At 42.6% G+C, this 19,448-nt stretch overlaps 1 protein-coding gene across 3 annotated transcripts in view; it reads left to right on the top strand.

The window, feature by feature from the left end:
- The window catches only part of SLC35F3 (solute carrier family 35 member F3), a 393,111-nt gene extending 386,415 nt beyond the window's left edge, over nt 1–6,696 (top strand). For 2 of the 3 annotated variants that reach the window (XM_025850874.2, XM_025850875.2), the window contains one exon: nt 1,552–3,024. In XM_025850874.2, coding sequence (XP_025706659.1) covers nt 1,552–1,787 — 236 coding nt within the window. In that variant the 3' untranslated portion in view covers nt 1,788–3,024. Of the gene's footprint in view, nt 1–1,551; nt 3,025–6,608 lie in introns of those variants that run through there. The other variant, XR_012374250.1, reaches the window with a different exon arrangement.
- The last annotated feature ends 12,752 nt before the right edge of the window (nt 6,697–19,448 follow it).

Here is a 19,448-nt window from a genome sequence, read left to right as displayed (position 1 = left end):
ACTTGGTCTTTTTATATCTCTAAGGATATTCTTTTTTTATTTCTTATTTCTTATTCTTTTTTAGCTTTACTTGAATTCAAGTTAGGTAACATATAGTGTATTATTAGTTTCAGGGGTAGAATTTAGTGATTCCCCAGTCGCATATAACACCCAGTGCTCATCACATCACGTGCCCTCCTTAACGCCCATCACCCAGTTACCCCGTTTCCCCCACCAACCTCCCCTCCAGCAGCCCTCAGTTTGTTCCCTAGAGTTGAGAGTCTCTTATGGTTTGTCTCCCTCTCTGTTTTTATCTTATTTTATTTTTCCTTCCCTTCCTCTACGTTCATCTGTTTTGTTTCTCAAATTCCACATATGAGTGAAATTAGATGATCTTTATCTTTCTCGGCCTGACTTATTTAAAAGAGGCACTTTAATTCCACAAAAGGGCTACCAACAAAAATTTTTTTTCAGGTTTAACGTTCATCCCTTCCTCTTTCTTTGCCCACCCTGTAGACAGGGTGAGAGTCAGGGAGGAGGGGAGGAGGGAGGCAGAGGAGACAGACGACCGGGAGGGGAGAATGATGGAGCCAGGCCGTCTCCTGGGCAGCCGGAGGGGGCCCACGCGGGGCGAGCTGGTGGACAGCCGGCCAGTGAGGCGGTTTTCAAAGGCTAACGCGGCAAACCCTCTTTCACCAAATGATACAAAAGAAATGTAGTGGGTGCCTCTTGGGCAGAGGGCGGGCTCCACATCTGCTTTGTCTGGCTGAATTAAGAAAACAGGGAAATAAAACAAAAAAAAAAAAAGGAAAAAGACAAACCTTAATATCCCCAGCGTTTTTGACTATTTAGCTCTGAAGAGGATGGTGATGTGGGTTTTTATTTATGGACATGGATCCTACTTCTCATTTTGTTCCCTCACCTGATGTGAGTCAGGTATGAGCCATGTGCCCTGTAGACCTTTAAAAAACATTAGTAGGTGGCTTTAGAGCCTCCTGCTAATGATGCCCTGGGGCAGAACAAGAATTTATATTTCTTATCTTCCAAAACCAGTTTGAGTTTGGTCTTCAAACCATATGTATGCATATATTAGGAAATAATGCTTTTAAATTATAAAATGTCATTTTTTTTCATGTCATAGAAGACATGAAAAGTACCAAAAATATAAAGAAAGCAATAACATTTTCAGTGTCCTGCCACCCAGGGGTGGCCAAAATTAAACTTTGGGGTGATGTGTGTGTGTGTGTGTGTGTGTGTGTGTGTGTGTGTGTGTGTGTGTGTGTATCTCCAACTCCCCATTCGTTTTGTCTCTCGCTCAAATCACTGTCTGAACTAAGTTGTCAGGTCAGTTTGGAGAAGTGAAATAAAACGCCAGGCTTCACACCAGAGAGGTGTTACAAAATTAAGAGGCAGCCCCTGCCCGCTAGGAACAAAGCCACACCGAGGAGGATTCTGCGGTCAAGGAAGACCCCTGCTCCGCGCCGCCCGCACAAGGGGACGCCCCGGGCCCCACCCTGCGCCCGGGGCCTGGTTCCCGGTCTGAGTAACCCGGCTTCTCTCTGTCTTGCGCAGTGGTTGATCACTACACCAGTAAGATAGTCTTCAACGGGGTCCGGGTCATCGCCATCATCATCATCGGCCTGGGCTTCCTCCTGCTGCTCTTGCCCGAGGAGTGGGACGTCTGGCTGATCAAGCTGCTCACCCGCCTCAAAGTGAGGAAGAAGGAGGAGACAGCGGAGGGCGGCGCAGACCTGGGCTCAGGACCTCAGAGCAAGAACAGAAGAGCCCGCCCCTCCTTCGCGCGCTGACCTCGGCCCCCCAGAACTCCGCTGCGAACGCTCACGCTCGGGTTAGGGACTTGGAGGTCTGTTCCTAACAGGGGACCCTCAGTTTGGTAAGGTGTGTACATACCTGTACAGTTCCGGTAATCTGCGGTAAGTTATACGGTATTTATTGGCATGTCCAATTTGCTTGCACTTTTTCCACATCAGACCTTTCACTTAAGGGTACCAATTCCAAATGAACGAGAAAAGAAGAGCCTCTGGGCCCTTTTGAAATGAATGTAAAGCCGGTTAAAATGATCCTTGCATAGATTGTTCGGGATGACAAGAGGCAGGGCAGGTGTTTTGAATCTTAGCAACTGCAAATTACATTGCACACTGTGATTATTTCTCAGCTATGGTAGGTCATATTTCGTTTTATACCAGAGCTGTCCTCTTAATTTTAAGGGATTTCAATGAACCAAACGATAACTGTAAGTTACTTTGGGTGGATGGAGGGAGGGAGGGAGGGATGTGAAGAGGGGAAGCAGAAAAGCAAAAAATGGACTTCGGAACCCACCGACTGCGGCTAACCTGGGGGAAGGGGGCAGGTGGAGGCCACCAGGCCGGAGGCAGGTTACAGAAAGGGAGTCCGAGCCCCAGCCGGCCTGCTCTCACGAGAGTGTGTAAGATCGTGCAAGAGAAATTACAGTGCCTTCTACAGAATTTCTGTCCTTACCTACGTGAAGCGAGGTGACATTGTAAGTCACTGGCGCCGTCTTATAATTTAGATGTACAAATCTTTAGAAACAAAACTATCTATGTGTGTGTACGTGTACAAAAATGACAAGCTGATGACCAGTGTAAGAGAACATGGGTGGCGGTGCGCAATGCACATATACGGTAGACCAGGCGGGAGGTGAATTTCTGGTTCCTTTTACTCCATGATCAAGATGGAAAAATTCTCTACCGAATCTGTAAACCTTTTTATGAAACTTTTAAAGCACCAGGCTGTTTACTTACACAATTTAGGTCTGCCAGAAAATTCTATCTGTGATAGATCTGTCAAGAGGGACACGGGGGTTAGAGTTTACTATTTTTGAAGTTTACATTGTTACATACGAAATGGAAACCATATTTTGAAATGTTGTCATAACCCAATGGTGCATTCTGTGACCATGGAGTCTTTCGTGTCATAGGGGAAAGGGGCATTCATGACCTGAACTTTTTAGCAAATTATTATTCTGTTTCCATTACCTGTTTGGCCAAACAGATTAATAAACTATTTAAAAAAGAAGCATCCCGTGCTGTGTTGGTGGCTACTTTGTTGCTTCCCCACTGTGCCCCTTCCTTCCTCACCTTACCCTTTGCTCCTAGCAGGTGCCACCCTCCTGCACTATCGAGGCATGGGAAACCCACCCAGCCACCTCAGCGGCAGAAAATTCTTGTTGTAACAGCAGAGTTGACCGTCACCAAAGCAAAATGCAAAACAGCGGGGCCTCGTAAAAATGTCTTGAGGCAGAGTCTCCCTCCCCTTCTCTCCTTTGTCCCCTTCTCCTTTCCCTCCAGGTGCCTGCCCCCCACTCAGCTCTGGGTGTCGCTGCTCTCTCTCGTTTTTCTGCACTGACTGGCTCCTCGGAGCAGCTTGCATGGGCCCCTCCTAGCTGCCTCCAGGCGGCCGCCGCAGTCCCCATGTGGACGTGGTCTTCCAGCTCCCCTCCCAAGCCTCCCTTCCGCCTGCGTGTCCTAACCTAGTTCTAGCTCTGGAGAGAGTTCGGTGTCCCGGCTTCAGTAGCACACACAATTTCGGTTCCAGGCAGCTTCAGCCAGGGGCTGTGAGGTCCAATGTCTCTCATTCTGCAGCTGCGAACGGCAGGTGCTCTGGGGGGGATGGGGCGTGAGCAGAGAGGAGATGGCGAGGACACCTCCTCCTTCCCGCCACACCTAGAGCGATTACCCACCATGGGGTGTTGGCTTGCTGCATGGGGTCAGACGCCGGGAGCTGAGCCGTCCAAAGCAGAGAGCTCCCTGCCTGGTGTGTCCAGTGTGTGCTATGAGGGGGATCCCCTCAGCCCCCTTAGCGGAGCCGGGGTGAGTCACTGCCATGATTCTGTCTGGGCTCCAGACCCCTCCAGTTTCCTCGGAGGGCCAAACAAACATTTCCTATGAAGCCATAACATGAAAACGTTGGGAAACCCAGCCCTAGAGTAGATTCGCCTCGTTCTCCCGTTTGGCATAAAAGACTATGAAGACTCAAAAGCATTGGAAGCAGGGGCTGGCTCAACGGGATTTTTGTGCACTGATCAGAGCAGGCCTATTCACGGCAGTCAAGAGGTGGAAGCCACCCAGGCGTCCATCAGTGGCTGAATTAGTTAAACAAAATGTACACAACAAAATGTACACACAGCCTTAAAAAAAAAAAAAAAGGGGGGGAATTCTGACCCATGCTACCACATGGATGAATCTCGAAGACATAATGCTGAATGAAATAAGTCACAGAAGGACAAATATAGGATTCCCCTTATATGAGGTACCCAGAATCGTCAAATTCATAGAGACAGAAAGTAGAATGGTGGTTACTGGGGGCTGGAAATGAAGAGTTCTCGTTCAGTGGGGACAGAGTTTCAATTTTGTATAATAAAGATGTTCTGGAAGATGGATGGTGGCGATGGTTGCCCAGCCATGTGAGTGTACTTAATGCCCCTGAACTGTACACTTACAAATGCTTACGTGGTAAATTTTATGTATATTTTTTCATCATAATAATAATAATAATAAAACAACTTTGAAGGGTAAGGTATGTGGAATAAAAAGGTTAAAACTCTCAGGAATGGTTAATGCTCCTCTCTGGAGTAAAGTAGGGGAGATTTGAGAGGTTTCTTTCCAGAAAGGATACAAACCACAACCTCCCATCCCCACCCCAAGCAGGTTTCAAGAACTGAGATGAGCTGTGGCCAACCAGGAAGGGATCTATGAAGAGAAAATCCCAGAAAAGAGTCCCTCCCAGTGGAACCGTGGGGTGACTGGGAAATAGCCTCCATCCCCGCTCTGCCTGGGGAATCGTCTGCCTTCTAGAGGCTAGCCTGGATAGCAGTGAAAGGATTCATCTATTTTCACTCCTTTTGAGGAGTTTAAGAGGGAAGACAGAAGGTACAAAGAGGATAAGGGGCCTCTGCTGCTGATCGAGGTGCCAGAGACTCTCAGAGCCTCCAGTCCTACCTTCTCTGTCAGAATATGGTCATGTGGAGCCAGAGGGCACGAAGTGACCAGCTGCCTTTTGCTACAACCAGTCAGAGCCGTTTCTAGGAGCTCATACCTGCTCACATCTGCTATGCAGATGCTCAGGATAAAGGAAATCAGGAGAGAAGAAAGTGTTGCCAGAGACCTCGCACCCTGGAGAGCAGGTGTGTTGCCAAATCTAGCCAAGGATGCATAATAGGGAGTTCTGCATATTCAATTTTGAAAATAAATTATTTGTTCTAAAATTGGAACGTGGTGGTGGTTGCGCAGCTCTGCAAATATTTCAAAATTCAATGAATTGTACACTTTAAATGGGGAATTTCATGGCGTGTGGATTATATCTCAATAAAGTGGTTTTAAAAATAAATGATCAAAAATAGATGATGGATGATGGATGGATAGGTGGATGGATGGATGGATAGATAGATATAGATAGATGATAGATAAATGGTTGCCGCACACAAAATGAGTTAAAATTCCTTTGCCAAAATCTTACAAGCAGAGAGGACATTTCCTGGGTCGTTAGCTTGTTTTTGGCTGCCCAGCATGTGATCGCTGTTTGAAACAGCATGTTCCATCGTTCCCGAATCTGAAGGGAACAGATGCTCCATCTCGGACCCACCACAGTCCAGGGGAGGGCAGTCGGGATGAACTGCTCTTGGCCGGCAGGCTGCAATCTCCCAGGACTTTGGTTCTGGAACAAGGCATGCCAGACCCTGGAGGACCGCGCCGACCAGCTGTCCCCAGGCTCCCTGCTGCAGCCCCAGGCTCCTCCCAGTGTGGAGATGGGTGATTGCTGCCCATTTCCAAAAGGATCCTTCCAACTCACACTCTCACAGATCCTTCCCATGCAGCTGGGCTTGTGACGGCGCAGCAGGACTCCTCGGTCAAACTGCCTTAAAGAATGAATGGGAATGACTTATAAGAAATGCGTCAATGATCTATAAAGTGGATGTTCTTCACAGTGCTTAAAACATATTTTTAAAGAAATTTTGAACAATGATATTTTCCCTTACCTGTTTTTTCGTGTATTCAGCATTATCAAATTCTCGAGAAAACCCTTCCCCCTCCCATTTTTTAAAGTAATCTCTGTACCCAATGTAAGTCTCAAACATATGACCCTGAGATCAAGAGTCGCATCCTGCACAGACTGAACGAGCCAGGCGCCCCCCAAAAAAAACCCTTTTCTTGAGTTAAAATACTGATAAACATCAGCCGAGGTCCATCTTCTCTAAATTATCAAAAAATGAGTTCCTGACATCATAGGAAATGCGATTTCGTGTAGTTACAATGTAATGAGTTGTGAATTTTAGCTCAGAACAAAAATGGCAAATTTTTCTTTTTCTTATTGAAAAAAGAACATGTTTCCTGGGGAAATTTGGGAATGCCCGTAAAGCTGCAAGCCAGCAACAATGCACTACTACAAGAATGCAGTTGTGTTAGGAGCCTCGGTAACAGTAATAGCAGCAGCCTGGGGAGAGTGGCCCCAGAGAGGAACCCCGAAGCTGGGGAATCTCTCTGAGGATGGCTGGAGGGAACTCCCAGGCATTTTCTCTTTGAGAGTGACAGGAGGACATAAGAAGCTAAGTGTACCTTCTTAGCCTTTGACTTGTCTTTGTATCTCCACAGAAAGGCATCCTTAAGAAGAGGTTCTTCACCACAAGGAAAAAAATCAGAGGAACTTGAAAACCTCCAGAAGGACATTCCGGGAATCCCCAATATTTACTCCTCGTTAGAAATAGAAGAGCGCTGGCCACCTAATCTCTTCAATTTCTTAGGAATCTACTGAATGCTAGTAATGTGGGGAATATCAGAGGCTAGGGGGAAACTACAGTTAACCCAGGGTCTTATAGGACTGTGTTTATGCCCACAGTATGTGGGGCAGCAGTATGCCTGAGGAGAGAGGGGGCGTTGTGTGACACCGGGTGCCATCGGACACATGCCTGGTGAGTAGCCCAAACTCATTCATGTCCAAAACGTATCCCTGGTTACCAGAGAGCTCTCCCCTGAGCAGTGACTCTGGGACCCAAACCCCTTCCATGTGGCTCTTCATCTTCAACATGCAATTTCAAGATGGCGTTGCTCATCGACAGGCCAGAGAGGAGAGTCCTGGAAGTAGCTCATCTCACTTCTGCTTAGAAGTTCAGGAGATGGGTCAGTTTGATGGACCTTCTGGCTGGTCTCTGCCCACCAAGAAGGGGGGAATTTGGGTATAAAGAAAGAAAAGCTTGTGGGGTATCCCTATGGTGCTTTTTTTTTTTTAAGATTTTTTTATTTATTTGAGAGGGGGAGAGCATGAGTAGGGGTGGGGGGGGCAGAGGGAGAAGTAGACTCCCTGCTGAGCGGGGAGCCTGACACGCACGGAGTTCAATCCCAGGACCCCGAATCATGACCTGAGCTGAAGTCAGATGCTTAACAACTGAGCTACCCAGGCGCCCCTATGGTGTTCTTTTTTCAATTTACACCTCTTTATCAGGGATTAGAGTTTGGTTTTTTTAATCGCCCGAGCCATCTCCTCCTGCATCTCCATTTATGAGAACTGTAAACTCAGTTATACCAACTAGATGTACCTACTCAGTGTTCCCTCATTCTCCCCGTTCTCTAATTTCATCCCCATTGAACTTTCAGAACACCTTCCTTTATAATCTGGAGTGTGTAGAGCAAGCAGCCCCGTGGGGATGCTGGTAGTTCAGCTTTATCTAGGATTTCCCAAATATCTGTGCCTTGTGGGTAGCCCCGCTGAATGGCACTGCACCAGATGGCCCCTGTGTGGGTGTGCATGTACCTGTGCACTTGTCACATTCACTATGTGCTCTTGATTATTACCTCTTTCCAGCAATTAGGTTACTTCCATTTGTTAAAAAATTTTGTTCAAATAAGTCAGCCACAAAAAATAATCACTGCATAAAAACCACAAATTTTGTATAAATGATACCATTTAGGGCTGGATATTGACTCATCCAGCAGCTACTGCCCAGTGACCATCTGTGGAAATCCAAAGCTTAATTTTTTTTTTTTTAAATCAGATCTTACCATGAGCACCTATTTAAAGTCCAAAGCACATTTGGACATTTAACTGTCCCCAGATCAAGCTCACCTGAGGACATTATTGCATCAGAAGCTTTTACAGGTTACTTTTGGATTTCTAGATATCTAGACTTCTCCTAAATTCTCGGTTTTATCTGTTGCAGGGTATTTGGCTTGGTGTTTCCAAGAACTTAGCACATAACCCGTGTTCTGCTATCTTTTATCCTACAGCAAAATGCTATTTGAATTTCAGATGCCGAAAGGTAGCTTTAAAGAAATTTTGATCAAGACTTCTGAGCACAAGATGAATACAAAGATTTTGAAGACACAGACCGTAAGAAGGACATCGGCTTCTTAAATGTCAACTGCTACGATCAATCCAGATACATAAAATGCGATGAAACTCCGGCCCCCAGGGTTGTCAGGGATAGGTCTGTGAAAGCAACTTACAATCTGCAGAATGTTCTATGGCTCTAATAAGTAATTATCAAAGGACTTGCCCAAGGCCATGTGTCCGGGAGAGGCAGAGCAGACTGACTTCATCGACCCCCCCCCCCCTCTGTGGTCTGTAGGGAGATCACACAGAAAAAAAGGGCTCCAAGGACACACTTCTCTGCTGAGTGATTTTGTCGAGGGATTTCCTGGAAGCTTGACAAAGAGAAAGGTCTCCTGGGACTTCGAAAGCGTTCATTCAGCATGAAGGCTCTGTAAAGGCTGGGCATTTTCTACAGATGCCATAGTGCCCACAAAGTTCCTCTCTGGTATTGATTTCTAACTGAAGTCAATGGTAGGTTTTTTGCCACTCTAGCAGAATTACAAGGCTCCCCCTCCCCGACTTCTCTTGTCAACTTCTCTGCCGTCATGGACCTGGCTCCTTCTCTTTCCCTTCCACTCCCACTCCTTTCTCCACCAACTCTTCTGCTTCTGCTCCACTGATTGCACTTCCCTTTGCATGCAACTAACACCATCCCCACGACCACCCCCAAAACAACAGCAACAAGAATCAATATTGGTATATGTTTGCAACTTACCAAGCACTTGTCGTGAGTGTGTTCATACACCCAGGCGTGGCCCCCACAGCTCTTCCTGGATCTTACTGACCGACCTCTTGCCCTCTCCAGCTCTGACTATAGGACATGCCCACTTGTTTATATTTATTTTTTTTAATTTTTATTTTATTTTAAGATTTTTATTTATTTATATGAGAGAGAGAGCATGAGCAGGGAGGGGCAGAGGGAGAGAAAGAAAGAATCTGAAGCAGATTCCACACTGAGCGCAGAGCCTGATGCAAGGCTCTATCCCATGACCGTAAGATCATGACCTGAGCCTAAAGCAAGAGTCGGACACTTGTTTATATATCTGAATACACTGGCAGTTAATATACTCAGTCCACCTTGCTCAGAACACTCAGAAGTGGAGTTTCGATGATCCATTCATAATCCCCACATTGCCCTGAATGACAAGTACATTCGTTAGGAAGATTAAATTTGCAGCACAAAAAAAATGTTATCATTCAGTCTCACACCTGGATGAATGCAGCACACATTGATGCCACTTTACCATCTCGGTGTCTCTAGTCCTTACTCTCTTTCCCTTGGCTAATAGTCTTTCTCTTCAAATTCCTAAAAATAGAATCTCACCAGGCTCAGGGCAGAGCTACAGCAGAAGAATACTTGGTTAATAACATGGGATTTTGGGACAGATGGCACTGAATTCAAATCCCAGCTCTCTCAGTTATAGGTTTTGTGACCGTGGGCAAGTCACCTGCCGTGACTGAGTCTCGATTTTCTCATCTGTCAAATAAGAATAAAAACAGTCTAACTTAGAAGATCATCAAGGCAAAACAAAAGAATATGTATGAAAGCTTAGCACTGTCTCTAGATGTAAGTAGGTACCCAATAAATGAAGGCATCATCATCATGCTCCTCACCACCATCACTGTAGCACGTCTTCCAACCTTGAGCAACTATTTCCTTTGAAGAACTTTCCAGCCCATCCTTTTCCATCCAAGGCCACCTTGTCTCCCATTTTCATCCAGTTTTGTGTCTCTAATTTTCGCCCCCTTGGAAATCACTTCCAAATCTCTGCCAGTCTTCAAATCTGAGTTTTTAACCATCTCCCAGACATTTCTCCCCATGTGTCCTAGCAACCCCTCTGTGTTAACCTGTCCCAGACTAGACAGTCCATTTTCTCACCCAGAGAACTATTCCTCCTTCTTACCCTATTGGTGTTAAATTGGCATCACTATGATCTTACAATAGTGCATAAAATCTTTTTTTTTTAAAGCTTTTATTTATTTGAGAGAGCGAGAATGAGAGACGGAGAGAGAGCACATGAGAGGGGGGAGCGTCGGAGGGAGCAGCAGACTCCCTGCTCAGCAGGGAGCCTGATGGAGGGACTCGATCCCGGGACTCCAGGATCATGACCTGAGCCGAAGGCAGTCGCTCAACCGACTGAGCCACCCAGGCGCCCAATAGTGCATAAAATCTTAATACTACCTCTAACTTCTTCCTTAGCCTTACACTAGCAATCACTATGCTATTCATATCCAAATCCATAGTGCTGTGACTCCAGATCAGGTGTAAGCCTTCCCCTGCGCCTCATCCCCACCACTGCTGCGGTACTTCATTTCCTAGTACATAGCACCCAGGGTGTTATGAGTCTTCTGATCTGTCCTCCCCATCCTGTAGATCTGGGGTGGTTTCACTGTCTTACCCGAGGATCTTCAGTGTCTTCCCATGCGTCATTAAATAAACCTGTAATCCCTAGCCTGGATTCAAGGCCCACTGTAATTTGGCAGTAATTAATCCTTCCAAACTCACCTGCCACTACAACCTCCAACATCTCCTTCCCTTCAACCACACTGGACTGTTTACTATTTCTCAAAGATATTCTATTGTCTCCTGTCTTGGTACCGCTGTTAATTCTGCAAGGAATTCTTCTTTTCCCTCCCTCTTTCTGCAAGGCCAAATCTTACATGTTCTTACATGTCTACTTCAAATGTTTCCTCCTTAGTGAAACCTTCCTCATTCACCGCATGACAATTAATATGCCTACTTTGTGACCCGCAGTTTCTCTTTCTCTTTCTTTCTTTCTTTCTTTCTCTTGTACCATACATTATAATCGAGGATTCGCTCTCCTTCTAGTATTAATATCCTTAAGGGACAAAAAAAAAAAAAAAAATCTGTGTTTCTTACATTGTTGCCCTTTGCACCCAACAGAGTCTCACATAAACAAGAGAATATAAATGTTTATTGAATTGGCTCTTCCCATAAACTTTTAAAATACTTAAACACAGTTTACAACAATTATGTCAATTCTCCTTGGATAGTACAGGGTAAACATACTCAGGCATCTTATATATCCCATGATCAACATTATAGAATTCTCCCAGGATCTTGTCAAATAATGATTAAGGTTACCTGTTTCATCCAAAATGATGCCAGTGTTTCCCCTATAATCCTAAGAGTCATGAAAATGTTGGTACACAGAGGGCAAAGGTAAGACACTTCCTATTCAATGTGAACCGTGTATCCCCTGGACTTCCAGTAACTAGCGCCCATAGGGTCCAGTTTCCCCATTTTCTATGGGAATCCTTGTTATGCTAGTTGTTAATGTCTATAGTGAATAGTGAAAAAGGGTCTCATTGGTGTGAGTTTGTACTAACAACACTTAATGCAGAGCTGGCGCAGGGAAGAGTGGATCTAAAACGATCCTTCCTAAAGTGGCGGATTGCTTGGCTACTAACGCAACCCAAACTTCAGGTGCTGGCAATGGCTTGGATGTTGTTAAACTTCCTTCAGATCTCTCTGAGTCATTTTAGTTGTTTCCCCGATAAAGACACTGAGGTTCTGTCAAAAAAATTCCTGCATAATGGAAAGTCTGACTTCTGAGTTCTCTATGTCCAGGCCTCTAAGCCAAACTCCTACTGAAAGCTCAAAGCTCTCCACATTGAATTCAGTGTTGAGTCTTGGCAAAATCTCCATTAACTGTCGGAAGCCTACACAGTTGGAACCACTCCTGCCCTGAGTATCTTTAATTCTGCCTCCACCCTGGTCCTTTCCTACCACATGAATTAAATAACACTGAATATCAATCACGTGCGGGTGTAAAAGAACCCCTTGAATCAGAAATTTAAAACTCAGGAGAGAAATGGACAGAAGAATATGAAAATGTGAAATTAGAGTTAATTAAACAAGCTCAAGAAATAAGTTAAAGAAAAAAATCATCTCAGAAATGAAGACTTTATAAAATACCTAGAGAGAATAGATTTGAAAATGTAGAGACCAAATAGAAGAATTATAAAAATCAAGATGAAAACAAAATAAATCAACAAATAGGAGCAAAAGGATCTGGAAAAAAAAATATATATATATAAAAGGAACAAAGAAAACCCAACATTTACAACTTATAAATAATTGAAGTACCCTGAAGAGAAAATAAAACAATGGGTCATTAAATTTAAATTAGTAATTCCAGAAAATCTTATAGAAATAAAAGAAGATCTGTACATAGAAAAGAACAAATATATACCTGAGACAATTGACCCAGAATGGTCAATCCCAAAATATATTTCTAGTAAAACCATTAGTCTTTCAGGGGAAAAAATTGCTGGAACTCCAGCAAAGATGAGTCCACTCACAAAGCTTAAAAAAAAAAAAATCAGATTGGCATTAGCTGTCTCAATAATGACATAAAAAACAAGATAGCAATGGAGAAATATTTTCTAAAAGCTGAAGAGAAGAAAAGTGTGAACCAAAGATGTTATATCCTGCCAAACTGTCCTTCAAATATCAGGCTGCAGAACAACAGTTAGCAAACATCTCTGTAAAGGAACAGATAGTAAAACTTTAGGCTTTGCAGACGATATGGTCCTTGTCACAACTATTCAACTCTGTGTCATAGCACAAGAGATGCCAAAGACAATATATGGATGGTAGAGTAGCTGTATTCCAATTAAACATTTTTTGCAAAAACTTACATCAGACCAGATTTGGCCCATGGGATGTAATTTGCTGACTCCTTGTGTAGTCTGTTGGGCTTGGCGATATTATCCCTTCTTTAAGCAAGGAATAAAAATTGAAGTATTCTGTCAAAGTACTTCTACCACTTGCAGGGATAATTAAACAGTCCTAAGATATTGACACATATACTGAGTTAACTAATTTTCCCACATGCACATATCCTGAAGCATTTGAAAATGAATCATCATAAATATAGCAAAACATGTTTGCACTCAACTTTGTGGCTTTGGACATTTGTGGCACTTGGTAATCCCAGTTGCCTGCAGTTTTTGGTCTATACCAGTCCCCAGATTCTTCATTCCTCAGAGGTCCTTCCAGAGCCTTGAAGTTCCCAGACAACAGACTGAAAGCTTTAGACTCTCACCCATGCACTATGTTAGCCTAGATGGGTGAGGCTAACACCAAGATTGCCCTGTGTATTCAATATTTATTTAGCTCTTATCTTGTTCCAAGCATTGTGCTCTCTTCTAGGCATAAAGGGACTACAAAAGCTCAGCTTTCAGACGCATGGACTAGACTGACGTCAGCATATTGGTAGATGTAGGCAGCTCCCAAGTTCTTGATACCCTCCTCCCCTGAAACATAGAAAAATAAGCAGGAACTGTCAGCACCAACTTTATCAGAACTCTGGAAAACAGTCAAAAAGTTTACAGCAACCAAATGAGCACTGACTTAAGGGAATTTCAAAATAGTAGGAAATTTCGTGGTGACTTTTTCACTTGTCTTTCCCCCATGCCTTCCCCAGTACAGCAGCCGTTTTGGTCTTAAAGGATCGGCAGTCCACATTTCTGGAATGGGACCCTGGCCCCTGGCTCTGCAGTAAAGACCTTATTCACAAGTTAGTATGTGTTATTGACTGAATTGTGCCCCCTCAAAATTCATATGTTGAAGCTCTAACCCCCAATGTGATAGTATTGGAGAAAGGGCCTTAAGGGAAATAATTAAGGTTGATTGAGGTCACAAGTGTGGGATTCTAATCCAGCAGGATGGGTGTCCTTATAAGAAGAGCCTGTGAGGACACAGCAAGCCATCTGTAAACGAGGAAGAGAGGCTTTACCAGAAGCCAACCCTGATAGCACCTGGATCTTGGACTTCTAGCTTCCAGAACTGTGAGGAAATAAACTTCTGTTGTTTATTCCACCCAGTCTGTGGTATTTTGTTACGGAAGCCTTAGCAGACTAATACACTGTATATATCTGTTCCAACCTGTGTGGGTACCTGAAGGACTGATGCAAGGCACTCATCTCTGTTTTGCCTAACTCATAACTCAGGCCAAAAAAGTGATGAACATTGCTGAAAACACTGCAGGCTGAACTAACAATCTGCAGATGTCTGAGGCAAAAGATTACAGCTGAAACCTATATTAGACTGCCTAAAGCAAAAGTGGAGGTGAGTTTCTTTGGGAAATTAGGATATTCAAAAGCACCCATTGTATACTGGGAAATTTAGAAAGCCATATGCATGTCAAGGACAAACGCATGCTCAAAAAAAAAAAAAAAAAAAAAACCCTGAGCTTTCACTTTGGGTCTTTTCAGTGAGAGCCTAAATTATCAGCTCTGGGTTGATCTCTGAGCTCAGTGCAAACCTCTCTAAATGCTGTAGGAGGACACTGACACAGATCCAGTCTACAAAGATTGCAGGAGGTGCTTTTTTTCTGTCTCTCTTATTGTATGTTTGTTTGATTGCTATGTGTGCGCTTGTTGTTGCTGGGGTTTTTTTATTTTTGTTTTTGTTTTTACCTGCTGGCATCCGAAGAAATCTCTGTCAAAATATAACCAAACAAAAGATAAGGAACAGACTTTAGTGACCACATATGGCAAAGAATACAGTCTTTGCAATAGTAGTTTGGGAAGGTCACTAAACAAGTGGACTACTACAGCTTTCAATAACCAAAAGCACAACACAAACACAGAACAAAACAGAAAAGGTAAGGGAGAGAGTATGATTTCCAAAGTTACATATTAGAATGTTAAAATGTCCAGTTTTCCACCAAAAATCAAAAGGAACGTGAAATTATGGCCAATTCAAAGGAACAAAATAAATGGACAGAAACTGTCCTGAGTCTCCAGTCATTAGATTTATCAGACAAAACCTTGAAAACAATTGTCTTAAATATGCTGAAAGACACAAAGGGAAACAAAGAACAGAAAGAAAATAAGTCAATCACGTATCACAAAATGAAAGTATCGATGAAGAGATATAAATTATAAAAAGAAACCAACAGACATTCTGGAGCCAAAAGTACAATAGCTGAAATGAAAAATATACTAGGAGGGTTCAACAGATTTAAGCAAGCAGAAGGTGAAAAAATCAGCAAACTTGAAGATAGGACAATTGATTTATCAAGTTTGAGGAACAGAAAGAAAACAAGAATGAAGAAAAGTGAACAGAGTCTAGGGGACCAGTGGGACACCATCAAGTGGACCAACATGTGAATTATGTGCATCCCAGAAGAAGGAAAAGAAGAGAAAGAGACGGGAAGATTATTTGAAGAAAACTCTCCAAATTGGAAGAAGACCTAGAATCTAAAATTCAAAAAGCTCAATGAACTTTAAGTATGATAAACTCAAAAAGACCCACACCAAGACACATCATAACCAAACTGTTGAAAGACAAAGAATCTTGAAAGAGACAAGAGAAATATAAAAGCAAAAACTTTAAAACCCTTAGAAGAAAAGGTAGGAGTAAATCTTCGTGGCTTAAATTTGGCAATGATCCTAAAAGAATGAAAAACAAAAGAAGATGTAGCAAGGTAGACTTCAACAAAATTGAAAACTTTTGTGCAGTTAAGTACATTATCTGGAAAGTAAAAATACGTAGGTCTACAGAATGGGAGAAAATAATCAAAATCCCAATGAGATATCACCTCACACCAGTCCCAACGGCTAATATCAAAAAGATAAGAAATAAGTACTGGCAAGGGTGTGGAGAAAAGGAACCCTCATGCACTGTTGGTGGAAATGCAAATTGGTGCAACCACTGTGGAGGACAGTTCCTCAAAAAATTGAAAATAGAAATTCCATACAATCCAGCAATTCCACGGCTGAGTATTTATCCAAAGAAGATGAAAATGCTAATTCGAAAGATATATGGAGTCCCGTGTTTATTGCAGCATTATTTACAATAGCCAAGATATGGAAGCAAGCTAAGTGTCCATAGATGAATAGATAAAGAAGGTATATACGTGTGTGTGTGTGTGTGTGTGTGTGTGTAATGGAATATTACTCAGCCATAAAAAAAGAATGAGCTCTTGCCATTTGCAACAACATAGATGGACCTAGAAGGTATTATACTAAGTGAAATAAGTTAGATAGAAAAAGCCAAACCCCATAAGATTTCACTTATATGCAGAATCTAAAAAATAAAATAAATGAACAAACACACAAGGAACAGACCCATAAATACAGAGAACAACTGTTAGTTGCCACAGGGGAAGGGAGTCAAGGGATGGGTGGATTAAGCAAAGGGGATTAAAAGATACAAGCTTCCAGTTATAAAATAAATAAATCACAGGGATGAGAAGTACAGCTTAGGGAATATAGTTGATAATATTATAATAACCTTGTATGGTGACTGATGGTAACTACATTTATTGTGGTGAGCATTGTGTCATGTATAGAATTACCGAATCACTATGTTGTACACCTAAAACCAATACATTATGTGTCAACTATACTTCAATAATAAATGTTTTTAAATGGAAGAAAATGTTTGAAAATCTTATATGGCATAAGGGTTTAATATCCAGAATGTATAAAGAACTAAGACTCAACAATGAAAAGACAAACCACCCAATTAAAAAATGAGCCAAGAATTTGAATGACTATTTCTCCAGTGAAGATATGCAAACAGCCAAAATGCACGTGATAATATGCTCAGCATCTTTAGTTGTCAGGGAAACGCAAATTAAAACCACAATGATATACGACTTCATACTTACTAGGTTGGCTGTAATAATGATGTGTTTTTTTAAAGTGGAAGGTAAGAAGTGTTGGTGAGAATGTGTAGAAACTGGAACCCTTATACATTGCTGGTGGGAATGTACAATGTTATAGCTGCTGGGGAAAACCTTTCCAGTTCCTCAAAAAACTAAACATAAAATTACCATTTGACTAGGAATTCTGCTCCTGGGAATATACCCCAAAGAAAACCAGAATTAGAATAGTCACTTGTAACACCAATGTTCCCTGAAACATTATTCACAATAACCAAAAGGTGGAAACAACCCGTGTCCATGAAAGATGAATTGATAAACAAAATATGATACATACGTGCATTTGGAATACTATTCAGCCATAAAAAGGAATGAAGTTCTGACACGGGCTACAACATACGTAAATCTTAAACACATTATGCCGAGTGGTGTAAACTTGTCATAAAAGCACAACTACTATATGATTCCACTTATATAAGGTACTTAGGATATGAGGTACACATAGACTTTCTGTCATAGAGAAGGTAGCTGTAAGGTCAGCAGGGCCCAGGAGAAGAGGAAATGGGAGTTATTGCTTAGTGGGCACAGGGTTTCTGTTTGGAATGAAAAGTTTTAGAAACAGTAGCAGATGGTTACATTAACAGTCTGAATGTGATTAATGCTACTGAATTGTATGCTTAAAAATGGTTAAGATCTATTTAATTTCAATTTTTCTTTAAAGTCTCAGGGTTGTGAGATCGAGCCCTGTGTCAGGCTCTGCACTGGGTGTGGAGCCTGCTTAAGATTCTCTCCCTCTCTCTTTGCCCCCCCCCCTCGCTCGCACGCACGCGCACATGTTTACACACGCTCTCTCGCTTGCTTGCTCTTTCTAAAACAAACCAAAAAAAATAGCCAAAAGTTGAGAATTGGTGACATCCAACCTGTCTTTTATATAGTGACATACATAGTTGTCTTATTTGCACCTTTTTCCATGTAGAATTTATTTTTTTTTGTCTGGTTTGGTTGAGATATAGCTGACATATAATATCTTGACATATAACATTGTATTATTAGTTTAAGGTGTACCATGTAATGATTTGATATATTTATATATTGTGAAATGATCACCACAATAAGTTTAGTTAATAGCCATCACCTCACACACACTTACTTTTTTTGGTTGTTATAAGAACTTTTCAAATCTACTGTTTTAGCAACTTTCAAATATGCAGTATTGGCAACTATAGTCACCATACTGTACAAGATAGTGATTTCATTTCATTCATTACCCATTCATTCTACTTCATTACCCAGAAGTAGAATCCAGTGGATCCAGTGGAAGCTGGGTCACATGGTTGTTCTATTTTTAACTTTTTGAGGACCAACCCCCCCCATACCGTTTTCCACAGTGGCTGTGCTAATTTGCATACCATGAAGGCATTTGAGCCAACATTTTTAAATTGGGAGATTTCACATGAAAATGTGGATTTCTGATTTCCCTTGAATGCCTGTTCTTGAAAGAAACTTCCAGCACTATTAGGCCTGCATTTCATAGCAAAGATCAGCCAGCCCTACTTGTGGCTACCCACTTCAGCCAGACTACTCATGACTATTTGCATGTGTATTTGCACGGGCCTTTACTCCCGGGCTCTGTGGGCCTTTGAGATTACTACTTATGCTGGATAGAGTTTGGGGACGTAAGTGCGTAAGACAAATAGCTAGGTAAATACAGGCGAGGCATCTATAGACACATATATAAACAGTGCATGAAGTGTGTGTGTCCGTTAATATCTGTGGCAAAAGATAAGGCTGCAGAGATAGGTAGATCCCAAATCATGAATAATCCCTCCAAGGACCTACAGTTTTCTGGCAAATACAGATGAAGTTCTAGCTAAAAGGAACTTACGCTAAACACCCCACTGGGCAGGTGTCCCTTCTTCACAAAACACCATGATGGAACTCCAGGAGGAAGCCGGTGCAGACATGTATCTGCACAGTTTACAAAGAGCAGAAGCAGGGGTGATTTCACACTGTCAGAACAGGTGGACACAGGCTGGTCCTAGAATCCCACCTGGGACTGCACATGGGCGCCAACGCTCATAAAATTAGCTAATGGAACTGAGAGTGGGCTGCTTTCAATACAGGGATGTGACCCGATCAATCCAGGCAGCAAACGCACAAACAGCAGAGAATCAATAAGGAAGGCACTTCAGCGTCCTGGCCAAGGTCTGGCAGAGAGGGTGCAGCGTGGATTTCTGATGAAAAGCAATCAAGCAGGAAAGTCAAGACTAAAAATAGAAACTCTTTTAACTTTTATGGGCACTCCGAAGTGTATGCTATATGGATGATTTTATTAACGTTAGAATTAATAATAGATGTTTGCAGGAAACACTACATATTTCCAAACAGCTCAACCGTAGGGAATCCCAAGACTCTTAGGCTGTTGCCAGGTTATTTTATACTTCACTTATGAGAAATCCATTCTCGAAATTCTGTAGATATGAA

The sequence above is a fragment of the Callorhinus ursinus genome, unplaced genomic scaffold, assembly GCF_003265705.2.
Source record: "Callorhinus ursinus isolate GAN/ISIS: 27379988/994484 unplaced genomic scaffold, GSC_fseal_2.0 scaffold32, whole genome shotgun sequence".
NCBI classification, from domain to species: Eukaryota; Metazoa; Chordata; class Mammalia; order Carnivora; family Otariidae; genus Callorhinus; species Callorhinus ursinus.
This window is presented reverse-complemented; position numbering and strand designations above follow the sequence as displayed.